The sequence below is a fragment of the Hippichthys cyanospilos genome, chromosome 12 (genome assembly GCF_059441005.1).
Source record: "Hippichthys cyanospilos isolate Australia breed blue-spotted pipefish chromosome 12, RoL_Hcya_1.0, whole genome shotgun sequence".
NCBI classification, from domain to species: Eukaryota; Metazoa; Chordata; class Actinopteri; order Syngnathiformes; family Syngnathidae; genus Hippichthys; species Hippichthys cyanospilos.
In genome coordinates, this window is record NC_142380.1 from 9799016 (window position 1) to 9822334 (window position 23319).

Sequence of the window (23319 nt, forward strand, 5' to 3'; positions counted from 1 at the left end):
GGCAGAAAGGACAAAGCCTCGCCTGCATATTAAGAAAAAAAAGGCCACAATCTTTTCATTTTAGCCATCTGATTTATGGTTCATTTATACATTCTGTTTTAATTCAGTAATATCCATGAGTTCACGGTAAAGGTTATTATATTTACATCTGTCCCGGTTAACAACATGCATGCGTTAAGCGGACAAACGCAGATATTAAACGCTTCACAAGCAAGAGGTAGCACACAGCTACAGTGCCATCTATTGGTTGTACTACTGTAGTACAACAAAGGAGGCTATATGAAAGAGTGCACTTTTCAGACACTAAATCATGCACTCTTACATACAGAAGTCTGGCTAATGTGTTTATTATTTTTGTGAAACTTTGCTAGACCAAAGGCTGGCTCCATTGGACGTTATAGCTTAATAAATAATGTATTTATTATTTTTGTGTAACTTTGCTAGACTGAAGGCTGGTCCCGTTGGATCTTGTAGTTTAAAAAATGCTGGGGAATAAATGCAAAACCCCTGGATAGCTTTAAGCCTAAAAATGATTTCATCCAGACTGCCAGGGGCAGCAACGTTTCTAGATCAAATATCTGTGAAAAATCATCCTTGTCACTTAAAAAAAAAAGTTGAAAATATTCAGTGGGAATAAGAAAGTTTGACTTTCTTTACTGGCAAGTTTAAGTGGCTCGCGGACTTCATCTACAAATAATGGTAAGACAAAACTTTATTATTTGACCGTTTTTTTATTTGACCTAAAACAAGACATTCTAAAGAAGAACCCAAGACTTTGAACATATTAAGCATGAGTACCAAAATTAAAAACAAAAAACTTGAATATTGCACTTATAATGAGAAGGAAATAACAGCCTTACCTGTCAATGATTTTTCACGAGACATTTTGAACGCGGTATTGTTTTTAACGAACTGTCTTAATGTTGATATTGTAATGTGTAAGTACAGATGTGCTTTTAAATGCAGGGAGTCAAAGTAAAAAAAAACAAAAACAAATACATCACAAATAAGATACTCCCCACCCCAAAAAAAATCAATAATAGTAACGGGGGAGGCATAATCGTCTTCGTAATACATATGAATGCTCTTCGTACTACATATGATTTAGTGGAGTTGTAAATGCGTCCTTAATTTGTTGTTATTCGGTGTTCTAAGGACATTTTTTGTCTCATCTTTTGTACATTCAGTTTCTCTATGCTTTCTTTGTGGCGTGAGCATGGAAATGATGACGTCGTGATTCGACTGATGCTCAGTCTGTAACGTCGACGTACGCGTGCGAGCGTCCGTCGCGAGTCACGTGACGCACACAATCCATCGGGGTGACTGAAAAGATGACACTTCATCTCTTTCACCGGCTTCTAGTTCCGTATTATTAAGCCACTTTTCATAATCGTTCTCAAAGTTATGTAGGTTGTAGTCCCGTGACGCAAATGTGACGGACGGTCTGCCCCTGACCGCCGCATCCGGCTCGGCTAGCGTCATGGAGCTGGACCAAGTGACTGCGGAACCTGGCTGGAGAAAGGAGGAGGAAGCTGGGCTCAGTCTGCATCTGGATCTCGCCGACACAGGTGGGAATTTATGCACGCCATGTGTTTCCGAACGCCCACTTTGCCCATCACAGCTACAATCGTTAATTCGCCATTTCGCACTGCTGCAATGTGTAGTGAGTACCGTTTTTCCTTTTTTTGAAACGGTGCAGCTAAATACTTAGGAAATATGTTAACATTAAATTTGATCATAATTATAATAATAAGTCTCAATAACCTTATTGAAGTTTGAGATTTTGCATTGGGCATATTTATTGTAATAGGACCTCTCTCTGGTTCTCAAACTTTTGACCTCAAGTACCACCTGAAAAAAATTTCGTAAGTACCACCGTAATAGCTCACCATATAGCACAGTAAGCCTAAAAGTTATACGTTTTATTCCTGGAAAGTATTACAAAATACTACTACATTTATTACCGTAAGTCTCTAAAACATTCACATGATTCATGTGCTTGAATATAGAACATATAACAAAAATGCAAATGAGCTAAAAAAGGCAAATTTCTTACCTTAAACAAGCAAATGTTAAAGATAAAACGCACTTGTACCCACTACATGTTTAAATACAACCGAACTGTATATACTGTACATGCTGTCATGGATTGATTTTTTTTTTTAATTGAATATGTCCATATATATATATATATATATATATATATATATATATATATATATATATATATATATATATATATATATATATATATATATATATATATAAAACAATACTGAACACCCACGTAGTTTTTCATTCACAAATTAACCTACTGACTTTTGTGGAGGGTCTCCATTGTTTGCTGAGAAATTCACTGAACTTTTTGTGCTCAGTCCAGCGCCAAAAAAGTTTGGTTGCATCTTTGTGTTGTAGTGAGTTGAGGAGCTTCACTGAGTCAAAAATCCTATAATTTTCCGCCAACTTGTGGCATCATTGGGCAGTTGCAGAATAAACTTAACACATTCACTGTCAGCCTGTTAGAAATGACTCTGACATCTGTAGCCATCAATAGCAGTGACTGAATGAGGGTTGTCTCTCCCTTACCTGTAAATGTTCTCCATAATTTAGTGATCAGGGTGTAAGAGTCATCTCTTGAAGCTAAGTAAGTTTGTGTTTATATGATTTCAACATATAACTAAGTTTATTAGACACCCTGTGAGTTGTACATGAGGAAATGCCAATTTGAAAGTCCTGAAACTTGAATAATAAAATAAAAATGAATAATACATAGATTTGTTAGATGAAGGTGTATCAGAAGTTCAGTCACAGATGGTGTTGTGTTGCAAAATGTCCCACCATGGCTTGTCTCCATTGGCTTGTTAAGGATGTCACGGAAGACTTGAAAACTACAAACGAAACTGCTGCGGAATAAATGATGCAAATAGCCTAGATGGAATTGGAATGCTTTGTTTATGTGGATACAGGAACATGAAACCTGCTCTTGACGCCTCCCTGCAGGATATAATTCCTCAGCCTCGCCTCATCTTTGCATGTCTTTTTTTTTTCTCTCCTGCCTGCCAGATCTGATAAGTGCCTTACGTAATGCGACATGGAATTATAACATAAACCACACACACTAATCCCCTGTTGATATCAGCACCAAGAACCTCTGCAGTTGGTGAAGCAAAATAAATAAATAAATAACATGGCAGAGTACGTGCGGCAGCTTTATAATGTTTAGGTGCAAACATAAATTAAGACTTGCATCGGCATATTGAATGTGAAGTGTTGGGTGTATGTATATGCATAATATGGTCCATGTGATTAGCATCAAGATTAAGCTTGTGCTGAATGGCAAAATGCATGTAAAAAAATACAACTACTAGAACTGCTGGTACAGAAGACAACAGATATTTTATTCTCAGTTTCCAAATGCGCTTCCCACAGTAGACAGACTTAACTGAGTCATTGAGATGGTCAAAAGGGCCCCTCACATTCAGTTCTCTTGTTTTGCTTCTACTGTAGCTCATAACATAAAATTCATTCTTAACCCTAATCCGCATGCGCCTGTGTCCCTTCTTAATCCTCATTGTTAGGATTGACAGGCTTTGTCTCAGGATTAATCCACAGGTTTGGATGACTGAGTGCATTGCTTTACATAGAATTGTATCTTTAAACACTTCAATTAGGCTCACAGACACACGTTCAGAAATAGGCAGACACAGGGTATTGATGTTTGATCATTTTAACGTAAAATACAATTTCAGTAATGTGCACTTGTCAGTCACTTTTTTTGAATAGTGATGGGAATTGTTGACTGTCACGATTCAATTTAGATTTTTGGGTCTACAGTTAGTGATCAATTTTCAATTCAGAATGATGATCCACTGAACTTTATTTGATTGAAAATGATGTTTGCTTCAGTATATAGATGTGCAAAGAATCATCATCATCATCTACTTGTGTCTGCACTCAAAGAAAGAATGCAAATGGGAACTTAAAAGTTTCATTTTCTCTTTTTATTTACCTTAATTAAATTTTGAATTGTAAGTAAAGAGCATGTTTTCTCTATTTTCATTCATTTACATGCCAATCATTAGAATGGAATACGGAAGTCTTGTTATTTCATTAGGTATCATAAACATAAGTAACTTGATGAACCAACTATGTTAATATTTCAAAGTAACTTCACCCCTATGAGTTTTCATACGTCAGCTTTTATAGATTGAAACAAAGCCCATATTTGCAGTTAATAACCTTGGATCTTTTTTTATGCCTGAGTGTGAAATGTTGAACTGCATTTGAATGCATCACATATTTAGCGGCTAGTGCTAATGCTGGAGACTTGTGCTGTATTCTACTCGATAGTGCGCACAGGGCGTAGTGAAATGAGAGCTGACAGGAAGCGGATTTGTTTTATTATTTTAATTTACGATATTTATTTTATATCGATTCTGAATCGTAGTAATGAGAAAGTTGCTTCTTTTGGTAATGTAAGGAAACAAACACTTAATAAGCATATTCATATTTCAGCTGCTTTTTGAAATTCAACATGCATTGTGGCCATCTTAGTTTCCACTCTCATTTGCTGACACTCCCATCACTCACCAGACCATGCCACACCATTTAAAGCCATACACATTAAAAGTCACAGATACTACATTAAAATGTGAGGATGGTGACCGCAAGAGAACAAACAAAATTTCTGCACCTCTTACACACATTTTTTTGAAATAATGCAAAAAAAGTCGTGGTAGAATAAGTGATTGTGAAGATCTCCAAAAGCCCTCCAAAGAATTGTCTTCCTTGCCTAAGTAATGAGTGTGGAGATGTTTTTGATCTTCAGCAGAAGCTGCAGGAGCTGGCATATTTGATTTTTTGCATTGTTATCCACAAATGAGAAATTACTTCTTGTTTTGTCGATCTGCTAGCAAGCCTCAGAGACGAAGCAACATCTGCTAAAAACGCTTTGCTTCAGCATGGCTTAAAAGTTCATTATCCCTACTTTGTACTTAATCTTAACCTGGCAAGTCCTAGCAAAAAAGAAAAAAAAAAAACAACTTTGCATGGCGATGCAAACTAAGCAGTTTTTTTGCCCTTGAAAATACAGTAGATTAATCCGTTTGATGTCCTCCATTGTTGCTCTCTTGCTTCGAGTCAGGTAACAAAGCATCACTTGTTTTGGCTGGATGGACATCTAATCCCTGTGTGTGGTTGGTTAGCAATGTGATCTCCAGAGCTCAGCCAATGGTGGCACTCAGATTAAAGAGGAAGTCAAATCCAATAGAGTGTTCACTTCCTCATTACCGGTGTGATTGTTGGAGAAAGAGAAAGCTCAAATGTGCGACTTTTCTGATCCAATTTAGTTTTTCCTTGATATTTAAAAGTTTTGGGTTTTTTTTCCTTTGGGATTATCAAATTTAAAAACGGAGCTTCTGCTGGTGAGTTAAAAAAATGACTATGAATTGGGTTTGTAAAAGTTTCTGTACACATAACAATATGGATAACCAAGTGCACACGAGTGCATTGATTTTAACTGTTCAAAGTATTTTCACTCAAAAGTATAAAAATAATTATTTGCACATAGTAAATTCTCTGCAAATCTGAAATCTGTCAATACTATCAGAGATCAACGCATAGACAATTAATTGTATGCCAAACTAAGCAATAGCTACAAGAATCGATTAACCATTTAGATAACTAAAATCGTCCAAATGAATAAAAAATGGAATTATTTTCAGATTTCTTTAGTCACGTATGAAACTGAATTTATTATCATTATGTTGAATCAAAATAAGACTTTTTTAACATCTACTTTTATTTTGTAATACAATAATCAACATTTTGGCTGAACTTCTGACTTTATGGCCAAAAACAGCAACCAAATTATGCCTAAAAAAATCTGTAAAAAAATACTGCCTTTAATTAGGATTAAAATTTAATTTAAACCTGGGAGTCAGAGCCTCTCGTTTCACAAGACCTCACAAATAATAACTTAAGTGAATGAATGGAGATTCCAAAAGACACGAACAAATCTTAAGTGTTGCATTGTTAGTTAAAATGCAAGTCCGAATCATACTTTTTCTCCATTTTGACTTCACTGTGACTCCAGATGTTCAAATACATTTGTTTGTTTGCTTTTATTGAAGGCCTGTGCAAATACTGTAGTAGTGCGATGAGATTTGTCATGTAGAAACTGAGGTGGGAAACAGGTGAATAAATATTGAAATCAGCCATCGCCGCATTAGCATTTAACCTTGTATTTCCTCTCTTGTTTGTGTGTAGACCCAGCCAAAAGGAGTCAAGTCGAGGTGAGTTTTCTGTTTTTTTCTCTATGTGGGGCACTGTTTTGTCTTCTTAATGAAACTGCAAGCATATAATGTATATTTTTATACAGATGCCGTCCCCATTTGGAGCAGGCCAAGCTCACGAGAAGAAGATTGGGCACAGGAGAGTCGACGCCTCGGGAGAGACGACTTACAAGAAGGTTGTCATCTTTATATTTTGGCTATTTTGTTTGTTTTCCTTCAAACTTTTGATTAAAGCTCAGGAATTGTTTTCACTTTGTGTGGAATTTTGTCCATGATGCTCAAGTAATACGATGCAAGCTTGCCTTCAAGATTGCATCAGCTGCCCTGCGCCCACATGTGACAGTATTCTTTTCTTCCGCTGCCCCCAGACCGCCTCGTCCGCCTTAAAAGGGGCCATCCAACTCGGTATCGGATATACCGTCGGCAATCTCAGCTCCAAGCCCGAGAGAGATGTGCTCATGCAGGACTTCTATGTGGTAGAAAGTATCTTCTTCCCAAGGTAGCATTTACGTATTGACAGTGAACGTGTTGGCGTGTGCGCTGCCTAATCCACTTTGGTTTTCCACATCCTGTTGTGGCAGCGAGGGCAGCAACCTCACACCGGCCCACCACTTTCCAGACTTCAGGTTCAAAACGTACGCCCCCGTGGCTTTCCGTTACTTCAGGGAACTGTTTGGAATCCGACCAGATGACTACCTGGTAATGATTTTAATAGTCGTCCAAATAGGAGGAAACATGTACCGTTTCAGAAAGTAAAATACTTATCATTGTATATTTTATGTTTGATGACCAACTAAAAGATGACTTAGTCGGCATTTTCATGCATGTTTGTTTGTATGCTATCCTGCACCACAGTTTGCCTTTAAATGAAAATTCATTGAGTTAAATGCGTCATTTTACTCTGAAAGGAAAACAAAGAAGAAATAAACAGTTGAAGCATTCTGGGGAAAAAAAAAAAATCTACTAACAAATTAAATTCTAATACTAAACGTATTCAGCAGTAAAAACCTAATACTTTTTCTGATGAAAAACGAAATTATTTTCAATTCCAGGTTGATACCTTTAAAAACATTTCCCACCTTCTGTCAACTAAAAATGACATTAAAGTATAAGGCTAAGGTGATGACCAATCACAACTCAGCTTCTGAATGTCACATGACCAAACCCATTAAAAGCTGAACTGTTATTGGTCATAACCTAAACCTTGAGCATGTGATGTAATTTTCAGTCAACAGTGACTAGAAAATGTAAAGAGAGAAATTATACAGTAAAAAAAAAAAAAAAAAAAAAAAAAAAACTTACCAGATTTAACTGTAGACAAAAAATATTAAATTCTTTCAGCTGAAAACAGCTTTTAGTTCATTCAATTCCAAAAGTCCAGATATTCAGTCTGAGGCACTTATCTACATTTCTTTTTTTTCTTTTTTGGCTAAAAGATTGTTTAAAAATGTCTTAACTGATTGAATGTCAGAGCTCTTAAAAAGAATGTAAAAATAAATCTGGGATCGACTGAGTTAAGGGGGAAGTGAAGTCGTCATTTTTTATTTAATCAAAATGTTCTATGTGTCTTCGTTAGTCTAGACATGACATTTTGATTAATATTACATTTGTGGAATTTTAATTAAGCACGAAGAAATCTGTTTTGAATTTATTTGAGGCGGCAGCCATTTTGCACTCAAAATGACATCACTGTGTCGGTGGTCTCTGGTAAGGACAGTCACGGTTTACCTTTTGATGAGGTTTTGATCATGTGACGTTAGCTCGCTGAGCCTTCACACACTGTGATGTCATTTTCAGTCGACAGCGAGTGGCAAAATTGCCACTCCCTGAGATGGTTAAAAATGGATGGATTTTTTTGCTGAATTTACTTTCCACAAATGCCGTATTTCATCAAAGTAGCAGAACCAAATTATGTGTAAAGAATTTTTTTTTAACTTGACTTCCCCTTTACATTAGCCACCTTGGGTAGGTACTGTATAACAACGACACACCATCTACGCCATTGCTTCCACAATAGAAATCCAATGTTCCGCCATGATTTCTTCCCAATTCTGTTGCAGAATTTCCCATAATGTGTGGCTTTTCCTTTTTTTCCCATATTTTTTTCTGTCCGGTTCAACCGATACCAGCTCAATGTTGTTTAAGTCTAGCGAGCATATCAATTTGCACAATAAATAGATCTGTATTATTTTTCAGTTTTGGTAAATTTACTTGCTTTTTTTTTAAATTTCTTTAAAGATTTGATTGCTTGAGTTGTTAAATAAAACACTAAGCATCCACATTTCCGTGCACATTTCTACAGCGGTACATACCGAGCCGTCTTTCTTTTTATTCTTCTTTCACGTGCTGTCACATGCGTGTGGGGATGCACATTTGCATACATGCGCATACACACGCTAGACTTGGCTGCGGTATTTAAGCTCACTGACTCCTTGTGCCAGAGGAGGATTAGCAGACCAAAGCTTCCTTTTTTTAAACCCAGCCAGGAGCAACAGAATGTTAGCACATAGTTTATGTCATTTGCATTTGCTAGGTCAGTTTTAATAAAGCTTCAAAAAAATATGTCACACATCTTAGTGGTCGCATTAAGCTAAATCTAGCTTGAGAACTCAAGCTGTCTCGAGTGTATTCTAACGACTGTTTGCCCCGGTTTTATGGCATGTGTGTGCTTTTGTTTCCAGTATTCCCTTTGTAACGAGCCATTGATTGAGTTGACCAATCCAGGAGCCAGCGGTTCCATTTTCTATGTAACTCGAGATGATGAGTTCATCATCAAAACTGTCCAACACAAAGAGGCAGAGTTTCTACAAAAATTGCTGCCTGGCTACTACATGGTGAGTCCTGGTTAGCACACTCACTTGTCTTAAATTAGGAAAATTAGCCATTTGTAAGTGTTCTAGTTTATAGATACCATTTTTGCCGAGTTGCAATTTGTGTGTTATACAAGAGTAGAGGGGCTGGACCAAGCTAATTACTCCTTAACAGGCTTAACAATGCAGCGGCATGAGCCGACACCTTGTGGATGTGTCACGCTGTCCAGCAGGTGCAAGAACCCAGAAACAAATCATTTTGGGGCTGCAAATAATGATTATTCTAATTATCAATTAAACTCAATTATTTTGCAGATTAATCAATGAGTTAGACTTTTATAAAGCACGCGTTAACAATGACACTACAGAAGTGTTGAACATTATTTTCAATAGTAAAACGCAATTCTTTTATTTTAATTCACTTTCATGGAAGAGGACAAAAAAATTGGGTAATATTACCAATGTCAAGCCCAGTTTACATGTTCAAAGAGAGTAAGAAGAAGTACAATAACATATTGAGAGCTACACTAGGGTATTTATATACTGTTAAATAATGTAATGTCTCCAAAAATAAAACTAGACAAATACCGCTTAAGTGATGACATTTCTACAGGTTATTATGTCAATTGGTATATTTTTGTAACACAGACTTTTTAAACCTCTCAAATGATTCACATATTTTCAAATGCATTCCATATTTGTCCCATAAATTCACCTTTGATAGACACACATTTGCATTTTGTTATTTTTTCTCAGACTTTTTTTTTTTAATTACTTGTGCTCCTTAACCCTCTCTGCATTAGGATTAATTTCTAGGTTTTCTGAGTGGTGGCTGCAATATTTACTTTTAATCTTCAAGACAAATGTTGCTATTCTCTTTATTTTTTCAATCGCTAAATCATATGATGAACAACATTGAAATGAAACCACTGTCCACCCTCTCTGTCACAGACTTGCTCAAATGAGGCTCAAGTACATTAACGCCTTTGTTGCTAGCTTTAGCTGCGGCTGCAACCGCATCTTGGTGCTTTGCATTTATTTATTAGGCTAAACTTGAGCTGCTTCCGTGCTAAGCAAGCTCCCTACATAGAATGCATATCACTTTATTTATATATATTTATATATATATATATATATTTATATTATATTTATTTATATTATATATTATTATATATTATTATATATTATTATATTATTATTATATTATTATTATATTATTATTATATTATTTGTATATATATATATATATATATATATATATATATATATATATATATATATATATATATATATATATATATATATATATATAATATTGTTTGTATGTATTATGTTCATATGATACCTTGACAAAAACATGAGTAAAATCTAACGTTGAGAAAGTTTTTTTTTTTAAATGTTGTTTTCTTTTTAATCTTTATTCTATGCTCTGCCCTTTTCCAGAACTTGAACCAGAACCCCCGTACACTGCTGCCCAAGTTTTTTGGTCTCTATTGTGTCCAGTGCGGGGGTAAAAACATCCGAGTTGTCGTAATGAACAATATCCTCCCGCGGTCTGTACGCATGCACCTTAAATTTGACTTGAAGGGCTCCACTTATAAGAGGAGAGCATCCAAAAAGGAGCGTGAGAAAACCAGGCCCACTTTTAAAGATCTGGACTTCCTGAGTGACGTTCCCGAGGGCCTCAGTTTGGACCAGGACACTTACAATGCTCTTGTCAAAACCCTGCAAAGAGACTGTCTGGTAAGAGAAAGATGTCCTTGCCAATCATCAGTAAGTTAAAAAAACATAGCTAACCTAAATGTAATGGTTATATTTCATGTTAGGTGCTGGAAAGTTTTAAGATAATGGACTACAGTTTGCTTCTTGGGGTCCATAACAAGACACAAGCACAGAAAGAGCGTCAGTCCCAGGGCTCGCCAGCAGGTGGCATGGATGAAATGCGGCCTGCCGCTCAAAAGGCACTCTACTCCACCGCAATTGAGTCTATTCAGGGAGGCTCTGCATGCAGGGAAACTCTAGACCATGATGACACGTAAGTCCCAAATTAAGGCACCTACCTGCACACCGACACACACACAAGGATAACTTTTCCCCTCTTTTGCAGAATGGGTGGAATTCCAGCTGTGGGAGTCAAAGGAGAACACCTCCTCCTTTTCATCGGTATCATCGACATCCTGCAGTCCTATCGGTATAAGTCTCGCATTTTAATGATTCATTTGCTATTGACGCCCAAAGATAGTCACTCTGAGACACTTTGAGAATTTTAATAGCTTTGCAATTTATTGTGTTTTAGAGGTCAGTCATTTTTAGCAATCTGTTGACGCTTAACAAACACTTGCAATGTTAAGTCAGATTTTACTTGTTGGATTTGCCATGATCAAATTGATATCGCAGTGGTTATCGCTAATTCAGCGAGCAGTAAATGGTGTCAAAAATGTTGATTGACATGATGTATCTTTCTAAAGGAACGAGATAATTTTAGCCTGGGTTGGAAGTAGAAATTACAAATAATCTTTGATAGTGTCCTTTTTGTGTCTTTTTGCTTCTTGAAATGCACTAAAATTCCATAAAATGGCATCAAACCCATTGTTAATAGGAAACAATACAGTAGTATGATATCTGGGAGAAGCTAGGTTTAGCCTGGGTTGTTAGTGGAAATTACATGGAGTTTTATTTGCAGGCCCATTTGTAATTCATTTATTTCATTTTTTTAGAAAGAAATCAGATGTTTGACATTTATTTTCTTAGATGATCTAGTACTATATATATTTACAGTAACAATTATTAACCATTTTTCAATTATGGATTGTTACATGTATTACATAATTAGTATAGGGCGTTTTTCAGTACAGAGCTTACTGTACTTGGATCTTGTGTGTGAGGAATTTAGATCAAATCACATTGCATATTACAAACAGATGAGAGCCGTACAAAGATGTGAAAAGCTGAAGAAAAAAATTCAGCCTTGTATGACCCGTGTTGAAATCTTAAGTGTGACTTTAGCACTCATAAATCCTTTGGTTCTCGTAAGTTACCATTTAATGTGTTGGATAAGCCAAGTAAGTTGACCTCAATAATTCAATTATCTTACAGCCTGATTAAGAAATTTGAGCACTCCTGGAAGTCTCTCATCCATGACGGGGTGAGTAGATATCCCTCAAGCAGATAAAACTACAAGTGCCTCATTTATTTTAGTATGTCTTTTATGCAGTATACATAAAACACGGCACTGATATCAGTCATTTATTTTCTTAACGACCCTCAGGACACAGTGTCCGTTCACAGGCCGGGTTTCTACGCTGAGCGCTTCTACAAATTTTGCAGCAGCGTTGTCTTCAGGAAGAGTTGCTGTGAGTTTGAAAATAAGCACGAGGCATATCATGGTCACAATTTTTGAGACCTGCATACATTGAAAAAAAAAATTGTGGAATTGAGCTTTGTTCTTGTTTCTTTTTATTTGAATGCTATTAGATTGTAAAAGAGCGCTGAATGTTGTTGCCAATAAATACAGTGTATGTCAATCAAGATATTTATACACACACATCCATTCCTTCCTCAGCATTGAGACCATCTCCTTCTAAAAGGGGTCGAGGAACTCTCTCCATGTTAAAATCTTGTGGATCAGAATCTGCCGCTCAGCGTCTCTCGCAGAGTGATGAGAGACAGGAAAACCTGGACAACCTGGAGAGTCTCCGAGGACCTCACAGCTTCTTGGTGCTGGAGGACAATGGTAAGAACTCATTCAACATATGGGGAAAGTTTTCTGTCCAAAAATCATTTGCAAACTCGTATAGATCCCAGAGCTCATATAGAGCCAACAATAATCCCTGAGCAACTTGATGGCCATCACAAGTAATAAAACGGAAAAGATGAAGGGCTGCTTTTTTGCTTTGCATTTGCATTGTTTCCATCTGAACTTTGGCACACTATTAACTTAAATCGTCTCCACTTGAGTGTTCTATTTTCTGTTTAAATGGGATAAAGTAAACTCTTATTGATCCTCTGGAGAAAGAACAGCTCAGCAGCAGAGCAGCAGCAGTGCCAACACTATAAAGTACAAGTTAAACTTTCCCCAAACAAGAAGTTCACTCTTTTAGAGTACACCTTCTATTAAGCCGTCATCAACACCTATTTTAGGAGGCAATTGGCAGCCCATGGGTCACATGCATACTCTGAGTGGCCCATTTATTTCTTTGAAAGAAATAATCATACATTTTTCTTTTTTTTTTTTTTTTTTTTTCAAAACCCAGATTCATCCAAAATGCTGACGAACGTTCAATACATGTTTTGGGTTCATCTGACGTCATTTTGCCTGTGGTGGCTTCAAATGATCAAGATGACCAAGCAGTAAAATAGGCAGACAATCATAGGTAGCAACATTGCACTTTTAGTTGAATGTATGTCGTGCAAATATTGCATAAGTAAGAATGTAGTGCTTTTTTTTTTTTTTTTTTTTTTAGTACAAACAAACATGAGTATAAAATTCTCAATTCCCTTGCAGGAAGTGAACACATGACTTAGTGATTAGAGTAATTATACTCTATCAACAAAGCTAATTGAAAATGCAACCACACTAAAGGTCTTGAAGTCTTATTAAGAAGTAAAGATATGTTAAAATGAACCAACCACCACTAGATTTTAGTTTGTGCTTAGACTGGGTCTTATATGGGCATTTATTTAAATGTTTAAATGTAAGTTTTGGCTTCTGGCTATTTTTATTATTGCTTGGTTGGAATCATGAATCTTTTATACTGTATATGCAGTGAAAAAAATAAAAAGCATTAAGAGCACATATTTTGAATATGTATGTTTTTTTTTTCATGTTTTTCATACGTTAGAAAGTATGTGGCCACCAGAGAAGCACTGATGCAAAACTGCACATGTAGGTTATATCACTAAATTCTCATAAATTCAATCCATTCAGTTCTGTAAGAAGAATGCATGCTTGGCAGGTCATTGGAACATTGCAAGCTTTCCAAATTTTGCCCGGTCTGTGTAAATTCCCTTGAATTCCAGAGCTGTCATCAGCAGCTCTGCAATCTCTCCCATGAATCCAAGCCGAAGAAATGAAAGACTGTCCTCAGCTAAAATGACCCATCATGAGTGGATTGATTTCCTCAGATCTTGATTGGCATTGCACAAAAAAAAAAAAATGACAGACGAACTGTTACTTAAACATTTTATCTGAACTATCTTTTAGATGCAATTCATGATCATGTCGTCTTCTCATTGTCATACATGTATGTATTTCTTGTTTACCGATTAGGGAGAGAGCCACCATGCACACCTCCCTCCTTTGAAGAAGCCACCACGGCATCTATCGCCACAACACTTTCCTCAAACAACTCCTTACCCACCACCCCCTTTGATACACCCGAGCGCCCACGTTGCAGGAAACAACTGCTATCACCCAATGTGACCAAGTGAGAGAAAAAAAAAAAAAACGTATACAGTGTGTGTGTGTGTGTAAATATGTATACATATGTATATATGTATATATATACTGTATACGTTTTATAAAAAGTGTTTTATAAGTATATAAATTCAAAGATAACCAGTATAACCAGCAGTAATATTGTGTTACTGCATTTTAGGGCCCGCAAAGAGGTTGTTGAGGTTCATGAGAAGAAACAAGAAAAAATAACAGTCGAGGTTGAGCTCAGGTACTTCACTTTTCCCATTTTTTTCTACATATTCATCAATAATAGGTAATCAACTATCATAGGCTTGATTAGTTCAGCTTACAGATCAATGGTACATGATTTAATACGTGAATACATTTAATGTTAGCTTTCTCCCAGGAGTAGAAAGTTGATGCTGACCAATAAGCCAAACTTGATTTCAAGCGAGGCTAACAATTTTATAAAACTAATAGTAAAGAGGACATACTTTTGCTCTACCCAGTCTTTTGGAAAACTTAGATGTTAAGCCCATGCTCAAAATGTTATAGCAACAGGGTTGCATGCGTGTTGTGGAACACTTGTTCCATGAATAATAATTATTTGAAATGTTAGAATGTTCCCACAGTTGCAAGAGACAGCAATGACTCAAATAATACCAAAACAAAAAACGTCTGAGATTCAATTTGGTCATTACAGGATGTGGGACAAGCGAAAAATGTCTATTCAGGGGGTACACCAGGCTTATTTAGTATCTTTAAACCTTTTTTAAAGCTTGCTTTTCTCTTAGTTTTTTATTATTATTTTATATTTGTCTTTAGGACAAGTAAGTTTACTCAGAAACTGCATGTTTTCGCATTTTGTATTTGGATTATTTAAAATGTGCTGCGTGGAACATAAAATGTCCTCCAATTCTGTAATGACCTATATACATATCTTTTTTTGTTCCTCACAGTAAAATTCCATCCAGCACAGAGCTCACACAGAGGACAGAAGCAACGTTGCCAGCTGACAATCAGCCCAGCTTCACTCCTCCATTCAGTCCCTCATCTACACATTACTCGTCTACCCTTCCTCCCACCTTCCTGTCCTCCTCCACCGCCGCTCAATCAGCTTGCCAGACCTCCTCCACACTTTCCTCTTCCATCCGCCCCTCCACCAAACCGCTCACCTCTCGCTCCTCCCCCCTCGCGTACGCGCTCCCTCACCCAGCCACGCAACCCACACGTTGTACTTCAGTGAACCCTTTGGCCCCAAATGCCAGCACGCTGCAGCCGTCTTCTGTGTTTACCCCCATCTGCCCCGCCTCCCCTCACGCCACCTTGCTAAGTTGCTCTCCCCATCTCCCCGCGGGCGAGCCGATGAGCACTGCGGTGCCGCAAGATGTGTGCAATCAGCTGTCTGTCTCCAGCAGCCACAACTCACTGGACGGGGAGGTGCAGGTTTCTGATATCTACTTTGTAAGTCCTTTTTTCTTTGAATGTTTTCTATATAGGCTATCATTTAAAGGGAAACTCAAGGAGGAGGTTTCACATGGTATTCTGATTAATAGTGTGTTTTTGGAATGTGAATTAATCAGCAAACTCTACCAGTTTTGCTATCAGCTGAAAATGGCATCGCTGTGCATAAGGGCTCAGTTTGTGAGCGTCACATGACCAAAACAAGACCACGTGAGCGGTGACCGTCGTTAACCTGTGCCCTTAGTTAGCATGACTACAAATAAAAAAAAAAGTTTGAAGATGCAATACAGAATTAAGTTTTGTAATCGCTGCAAACCCAGTGGTTGTGATCACATGTGATCAAAAAAAAAAAATTCACATGAGAGTGAAAAAACGTCCTTTGTTTTTCTCTGCTCTGCTGGGTCTCCTTGCAGTGGCCCAGTCAGGACAGCGTCATAGAGTTATGATGGTGAGAAGGAAGGAGGACTTGCGTTACGTTGTGCATGCACTTAGGGGAGTTTCTCAAGCATGGGGCTGCCACTGCCAGCGGTTGCCGTTTTGAATGCATCAGCAAAAAAAAAAAAAAAAAATCTTCACTGCATGATGTTTTTATATGTGAAGCTTTATTCATGTGCCCTTTCAATGTCATACTGAACTCACCATCATTCCACTATTTTAAGTTAATATTTTTTTTTTATAATCAATTTCATTCAACTCATGTTTTTGTGTGCCATGTGTGTGTGTGTGTTTCCAACTATCCATTGCTCCATCCATCCATTGATCCATCCAACCACCAGTATGCAGATGGCAGATATTGGGTGTACTCTCCTGTTCTTGGTCGTCGTAAGCTAAACTCTAGCTCGAGTTACACTGTAAGTCGACAGCATAGTCATTTGACCAACTGGACTGATCATACATAGTATAAACCAGCACACTGCTGTGGGAAAGATGCTCTTGAATTTGTGGCTCTTCAGAACTGATTTTGTAAAATTCTTTAAACGTATTTAAAAAAAAAAAAACATTTTATCAAGTGAATGTTTGCAGTCATTCAACAACTATTTGAATAGAAGATCAAATCTCTATTTAAGTCAAGCAAAACTTGCTCAGTATTTGCACAGAGTTCTAAATTAAATATACATTTTATTTAAAATCTTAATCAGGCAGCTTCTGAACGGCCATCATTCTCTTTTACGATCTTGCGCTATCATGCAACATTTCAGTTGTTGTGCCTTAAGAGCTTTAGATTGTGTTTGCACTGCTTTTTAAGAGATGTAGTAGCTTTCAGCACATCTGAGCTGACAAACCTCATTAGTGAGAATTGAATGTTCTGGACCAGAGTCACATCATAAAGCTGCATATCTTACCCAGCCGATGAAAACTTAACTATTGTAATTTACAAATCTATTAAAATGAAGATAGATCACAATGTGATCATTTTTTTCAAGTTTGCAGCTTTAAATGAAACTGTGACAAATATCCGTGCTTATAAATGCTCTCATTTTCTGCATCACTCAACTTCTCCTTTCTCTTACTGCTGCTTCCTGCTGGCCGAATGTGGTAACTGCAGACTCAGGAGGACAGGAGCTGTGTGCATTCTCCTCGCTCCGGCTCAGAGGATGACTCATGAGGAACGCGAAACAGTAAGAGTGTGTGTGTGTTGTGTGTGTGTGTGTGTGTGTGTATGTATATATATATATATATATATATATATATATATATATATATATATATATATATATATATATATATATATATATATATATATATATATATATATATATATATATATATATATATATATATATATATATATATATATATATATATATATACACACACACACACACACTGTATATATAAAATCCCTTTACTTGCTATGTAGTTGTGAGCATCCCATTTGATTCTTTTCAGTTGCTGAGAGACATCAAGAAATAAGAAGAGTGCATGGAGCACTAACTGTGTTTTTCTGAAACTTCTATGGCAGGATGCAAGTTGAACAAAATTGTACTCTGCTTTGATGCTGAGAGCTTATGTTGCATGTGGACGTTTGCAGTTATGAAACAGATTGACCCAACATGCTCACCTCGAAAGCATTTAGATAGTCCAAACTGTACTCATGCTTAAATCATCTACATAAATATATTTTAGAAATATACACAAGTAAAGAAAATTCTAAGCGCTGAGATCTTGGACAAGTTCCATGTGCACTGTGAATGGTACGAAATATTTTAGAAATACATACAAGTAAAGAAAATTCTAAGAGCTGAGATCTTGGACAAGTTCCATGTGCACTGTGAATGGCACGAAATACAGTATGTTGAGTATTGATGGCGCTGTGCCAGCAAAGACTATGCAATGTGGACACATTGTATGTTTATTTTAGCAACATGAGCATCTAGGATGTGTCATATTTATTGCACTTCATTTATGCACTTTTAAATTATATGTTTATATATATATATATATATATATATATATATATATATATATATATATATATATATATATATATATATATATATATATATATACTCAATATTGTTGAATGAGCCACTGTTAAACATGCCTTATTGATTAACAAAAAATGTCATCTACAATAAAATATGCGTGAATGTTTAGAAGAAAGTTGTAATAGAAGCTATGATTATCATATCTTAGTTTTCAGGTTTTGCATCCAAAAAAATGTCTTGGGACTCATTCACTGCCAGCCCTGTAAAAACATTTTTTTTATGCCTATAGCCGTCAAAGGCAGTGAATGAGTTAATTGTACATAAAATATGTGCTGTAACTCATTCATGTTAGTCAGTGTTTGCATTTGTAGTGACATGAGACTCAACTGGAAATTGTAAATTAAATACTAAAATAATCATTTTAATATCATAGTAGACATTTGCAAGTACTACATTCACTTTATGAAAGTTGACAAAGTTATCCGTTAGACCCTCTTGTGTAGTGATGGGAAAACAAACCCTCATGAAACACTTGTCATATATTTTTACTCCTCTAGATGGGTCTCTTGGTTTAAAACTAAAGGTTAGTGCAATGAAAAACCGTGGCAAATTTACATTACAAATCGAGAGTGCCACCTAGCGGAGCAAAAAAAGAAATACTCGTGTTTCATCAGGCTTCATTTTCTCATCACTACTTTGGTGTGCATGTGCAGTTTGGTACAGCTATGCTTTTTATTTTTCATTTGTTACGATGTACATATAGTATTCACTAGCATGTTGACTAATAAATGGACATGTCTAATGATGCAAATGATGCCATATAGTGACTACAGAGCATGTAAATCAATATCAAATAAATTGTCTTCTATGAATGATTGGGGTTACATTGGTTTTTTTTTTGTTTGTTTTCTTTTTAAATCACCAATCCATTCTTCATGTTTGTGGTCAACATTTAAATACCTTTTTCAATTTGCATGTTTTAGTCAAGAACATTTTCCCCAAAAATGTTGTCCTTTGCTAAATATGCAAGACAAAAGTTAGATTCTTAACGTGGTGTTTTTCAAGGACACCCCATTATATGTGGATTTAAAAGACCATGTTATTCTTTTTTGTTGTTTGTTTTCAATCCAATCCAATAATCTTTTATTGAGGCTCAACTTAAATACATTTTTATCTGATTGGTTGTTTTAGTCACAGACCCCCCCCCAAAAGAATGATGTTTTTCTTTCCTAAATATGCAAAATAATGAAATTCTCCTTACCTGGCTAGAGGGTCAACAGCCCCTTAACTCTGACCCTAGAGTTGCCGCTGATTAGCAGTACAAAAACTGAATTAGAAATGCCAAATTCTTATCAGTACATTTTGTGATAAGTTGACGAAGCTGTTGAAGCCTGTGTTTTTGCGTTGTAAGATGTGATGAAGGTAAAGAACAATTACAGCTTGGCGGCTTGTGCACCTGTTTTGGAAACAGGCCGTCACAAAGCTGAGCTTTGATCCGCGGGAACCACAAATAAATGCCTTTGTTCTTTCAAAGGAGTGTGAGGCACGGACACCCCAACACATTGTGTGTGCGTGTGCGTGTGTGTGTGTGAGATAGAGTGAGAGGAGACAAAAGGCAAGAGCAAACAGGCCGAGATCAAGGGTAGGTTTCTAAAATGTCTTTGAGTGGGAGACGAAGGCTCACCTACCCAGAATGCCTTGCCTCACCTCTCACAGCCCACTCAGGTTTTCGGGAGCCCTCGCTCTCCTCCTTGCCTCGTCTTCAGTTATTCTCAGAAAGTCGGAAGATACCTTGGCGTGAACCTGCAGTCTAGTGGCTCTCAGATGTGATCTCCCACTTCTGTGCGTTCACTTTTTATTTGGCAAAGTGTACTAGAATCATGCTTGCGTGCCACTGCAGAATCCACTCCCCTCCTCCTCCATCTCAACGGGGGATAAAACATCTCTTTAAAGTTGCAAATAGATGTGTGTGTGTGTGTGTGTGTGTCTTAGCATAGAGAAGGTAAGCCATGACCTCTCTCTCACTCACTCACACATGAATAGTCCTCAAAAGTATGTCAGTTTCTTATGGTAGTGGTTCTCAAATGGGGGTATGTGATATTTTGCAGTCTAAAAAGAGTTGGGTTCAAAATAACCCAATAATGGGCCAAAAACAGTCAGTTTGACCCACCTTTCTGTGTTTTTATATATATATATATATATATATATATATATATATATATATATATATATATATATATATATATATATATATATATATATATATATATATATATATATATACTGTATGTATATATATATATATATATATATATATATATATATATATATATATATATATATATATATATATATATATATATATATATATATACTGTATATATATACTGTATATACAGACCGTATTATTTAAGGCGCACCTAAAACCATTATTTTTTTTTAAAAAGCTGATGGTGTGCCCTATAATCAGGTGCACCGTATATATGGATCAATATTGAGATTGGGATTCGTAGATGGGGAATGAACTGATGAAGTAAGATTTACCTGTTTTTTTTGTGTGTTTACAGTTGAACAAGGTTGGTCATATTGGAGAATACAGTGTATATATATGTTTTTTGCTAAGTTTATAATTGGGTTGTTTTTACTTACCCTGTTTTTAGACTTGATTGTTTTTCATGTTGCAAGGACATTTTGATCAGTTTATGAATGTGATGCTACAACCCAAATCTGAAGTAACTCGAGGAACCTTCTTCGATATGGGGGCAAATATGACCCCTGTTAATGTGCAAAGAAAAAAAGAAATAAAGGACAAACTTGGACATTTAAATAGATAATTATAGCTAATTTTCTGTAATGCTGTAATGGGCTTTTTCCTAATGTCTGAAACACATGCCTACCAGTATCGTAGAGCTTGGTAACACATATATCTCGGGCTGCTTTCTCAAAAATTTTAGGGAGCGCTCCTGAGGAATTTTGTAAAAGTTGCAAAATAATTTTTCTGTGCCGGAGGTGGTGTGTGTCCAAATTGACAAAATTGACAAATGACTTGTTGCCGAGGCAACAGCGTTTTACAAAAACTAACAAGATTTGTACTTTGATATTACAAGGCATATTCACCCTTCCAAGGAAATATGAATGTAATCTGGTTAACTCTCTTGAATTAAAAAAATGTCAGAGAAAAAAAACAAAATCCAGTAGGAAGCACAATCGCCACAGTCATAGATGAACATGTTACAAATTTCCTCTGAAAATCCAAGTTGTCCTAAGAACAATTATGACCTTAAATGAACCCTAATAAATCCAACAAGTGGATGCACTCACTACCAAATCAACACTCAACTTTTACACAGGTGCACGTTGTCATTGTTGACAACATATTTTGAGTGACAAACCTGAAATAAAATAGCACGTTACAGGATCTATCTCCTGGAGTCTCTAAAGAAAATACACCTTCAGATCCCAAGAAAAATGTTTCTTTAAAATGGAATATTTCAGACACGGATGGCACAGCACTATTTTAAATCCTTTTTTTTTTTTCTATCCCAAAATGCTTTAGAGGATTCTTGGCTGAGAAATATTTCACAGGAGGTACACGATTGAAAAAGAGAACCACTGTCTTACGGCACTCTTTATCTCTGGCACCGCCAAGAAAACAATGCCATCGATTTCTAATCCTAATCCCCCTCTACTGGCTCACTGCTATTGATCATCTATCCATCCATTAATGAGATGGAGCAAAAGAAGAGTGGAGGGCTGATGAAGGACAAACCAAACATGCTGGGGCGTACGTCGCCTTTTGTCTCCAGCCAAGCGTCCCCTGTCACTTTGGGAAAATACATGCAGGCGTGCGCTTTTGATGAGGCCTGGCAAACACAGCTGAGCCGCTTTGCCTAAATATTGAACGTCCATGCTATGGATGAATGCGCTAAACATACATAGGCCTACTTATGTATATAGATCCGCACACACAGACATGGAGAGAGGATTCAATTTCAGCTCCAAACAACAGTGACGGTATGTTCTGTGATAATGAGCCATTCCCCCTCTGTGGTGATTTTACACAATTGCACAGTCGTTTTCTCAACAACCTGATCCTGAAACAACACCCATGAAACTGTGCAGATAGAAGGTAATTGCGTATAATCATGTGCGCTGGCCCTCAGTGGTCTGCGCCGTGATTGGTTTAAGTCCGCTTTGAGCGCTTCGGGCACAAATTTAAAGATTCAGCATGGTCAGCACCAAGATGAGGAAAGTCTTTGCTGTGGTCGCCTGGTATCTGCATTAGAGATGGGGATACAGTAATGATTGATTAAATAATCCCTAGCATTCTTGCTTGACTGACCTTGATGACTGATTCTTGAAATAAAAAAAAGGCTTTGAACTTTGAAAAACTAAACGTAGCTGCATACTGACAATAGTGCAAACTCAGGTCGCAGACTCAAATAATGGAATTGAGGGGAGTTGAAAGTCGATTAATCCCACTCGGATTGTTCGACATTTGTCCTCAAAGTGTTCAAAAGGAACGAAAACAACAAAAATGGCTGATGCGATATTTTTTTTTTCTTTTTTTTATTGTTGTTGTGAAGTCCAGGTACTTATTCTGACTGTGACCTTTTTACCTTCATTGAAAGCAGCACATGACAATCATAAATATCAGAGAGAATCTTGAATATTTGTTAAAACTGGAAGGTATTGCATTGCAGTTACAAGACCTACTATTACATACAAAGCTTTGTTGGTGACGAAACACATGTAATTACATCTTATTGAAATTTAAAAGTTTTTTTTTTTAAGTAGATTAACTTTTTTGTTCAGTAAACACTACCGATTGTCACTTTAAAACATCGAGATTTTGCATTGACATTGCTGGAATCGGTAAACCAAAACATTTCAACCAAAACAATGTTTTAAATTTAGCTTCTTCA

General features: G+C 36.6%; 1 protein-coding gene across 5 annotated transcripts; it reads left to right on the top strand.

The window, feature by feature from the left end:
- The first annotated feature begins 83 nt into the window (after positions 1–83).
- On the top strand, positions 84–19269 carry LOC148414783 (phosphatidylinositol 4-phosphate 5-kinase type-1 gamma-like). 5 transcript variants are annotated; one of them, XM_088428942.1, is made up of 19 exons: positions 84–1319; positions 1403–1568; positions 6268–6293; positions 6380–6469; positions 6662–6792; positions 6875–6992; positions 8975–9127; positions 10547–10846; positions 10930–11138; positions 11211–11294; positions 12200–12248; positions 12372–12456; positions 12666–12836; positions 14373–14529; positions 14701–14769; positions 15461–15965; positions 16742–16816; positions 17512–17584; positions 17856–19269. In XM_088428942.1, the coding sequence occupies exons 2-18, from the start codon at positions 1481–1483 to the stop codon at positions 17569–17571; spliced, it is 2370 nt and encodes a 789-aa protein (XP_088285068.1). In that variant the 5' UTR covers positions 84–1319; positions 1403–1480; the 3' UTR covers positions 17572–17584; positions 17856–19269. The 5 variants fall into 5 exon arrangements, 4 of the variants coding, with proteins under 4 accessions (XP_088285068.1, XP_088285070.1, XP_088285069.1 ...); XR_015867406.1 differs by lacking the exon at positions 16742–16816 and adding an exon at positions 16379–16413 and having other exon boundaries at positions 84–1568; XM_088428943.1 differs by lacking the exon at positions 84–1319 and having other exon boundaries at positions 1562–1663.
- Positions 19270–23319: the final 4050 nt, after the last annotated feature.

Excerpts from the sequence above, each read along its gene's own strand:
- LOC148414783 (XM_088428942.1), top strand. The coding sequence starts at position 1,481 with ATGGAGCTGGACCAAGTGACTGCGGAACCTGGCTGGAGAAAGGAGGAG. Across the intron at positions 11,295-12,199 it reads GACATCCTGCAGTCCTATCG|CCTGATTAAGAAATTTGAGC; the intron begins GTATAAGTCTCG and ends ATTATCTTACAG. Across the intron at positions 15,966-16,741 it reads AGGTTTCTGATATCTACTTT|TATGCAGATGGCAGATATTG; the intron begins GTAAGTCCTTTT and ends TCCAACCACCAG.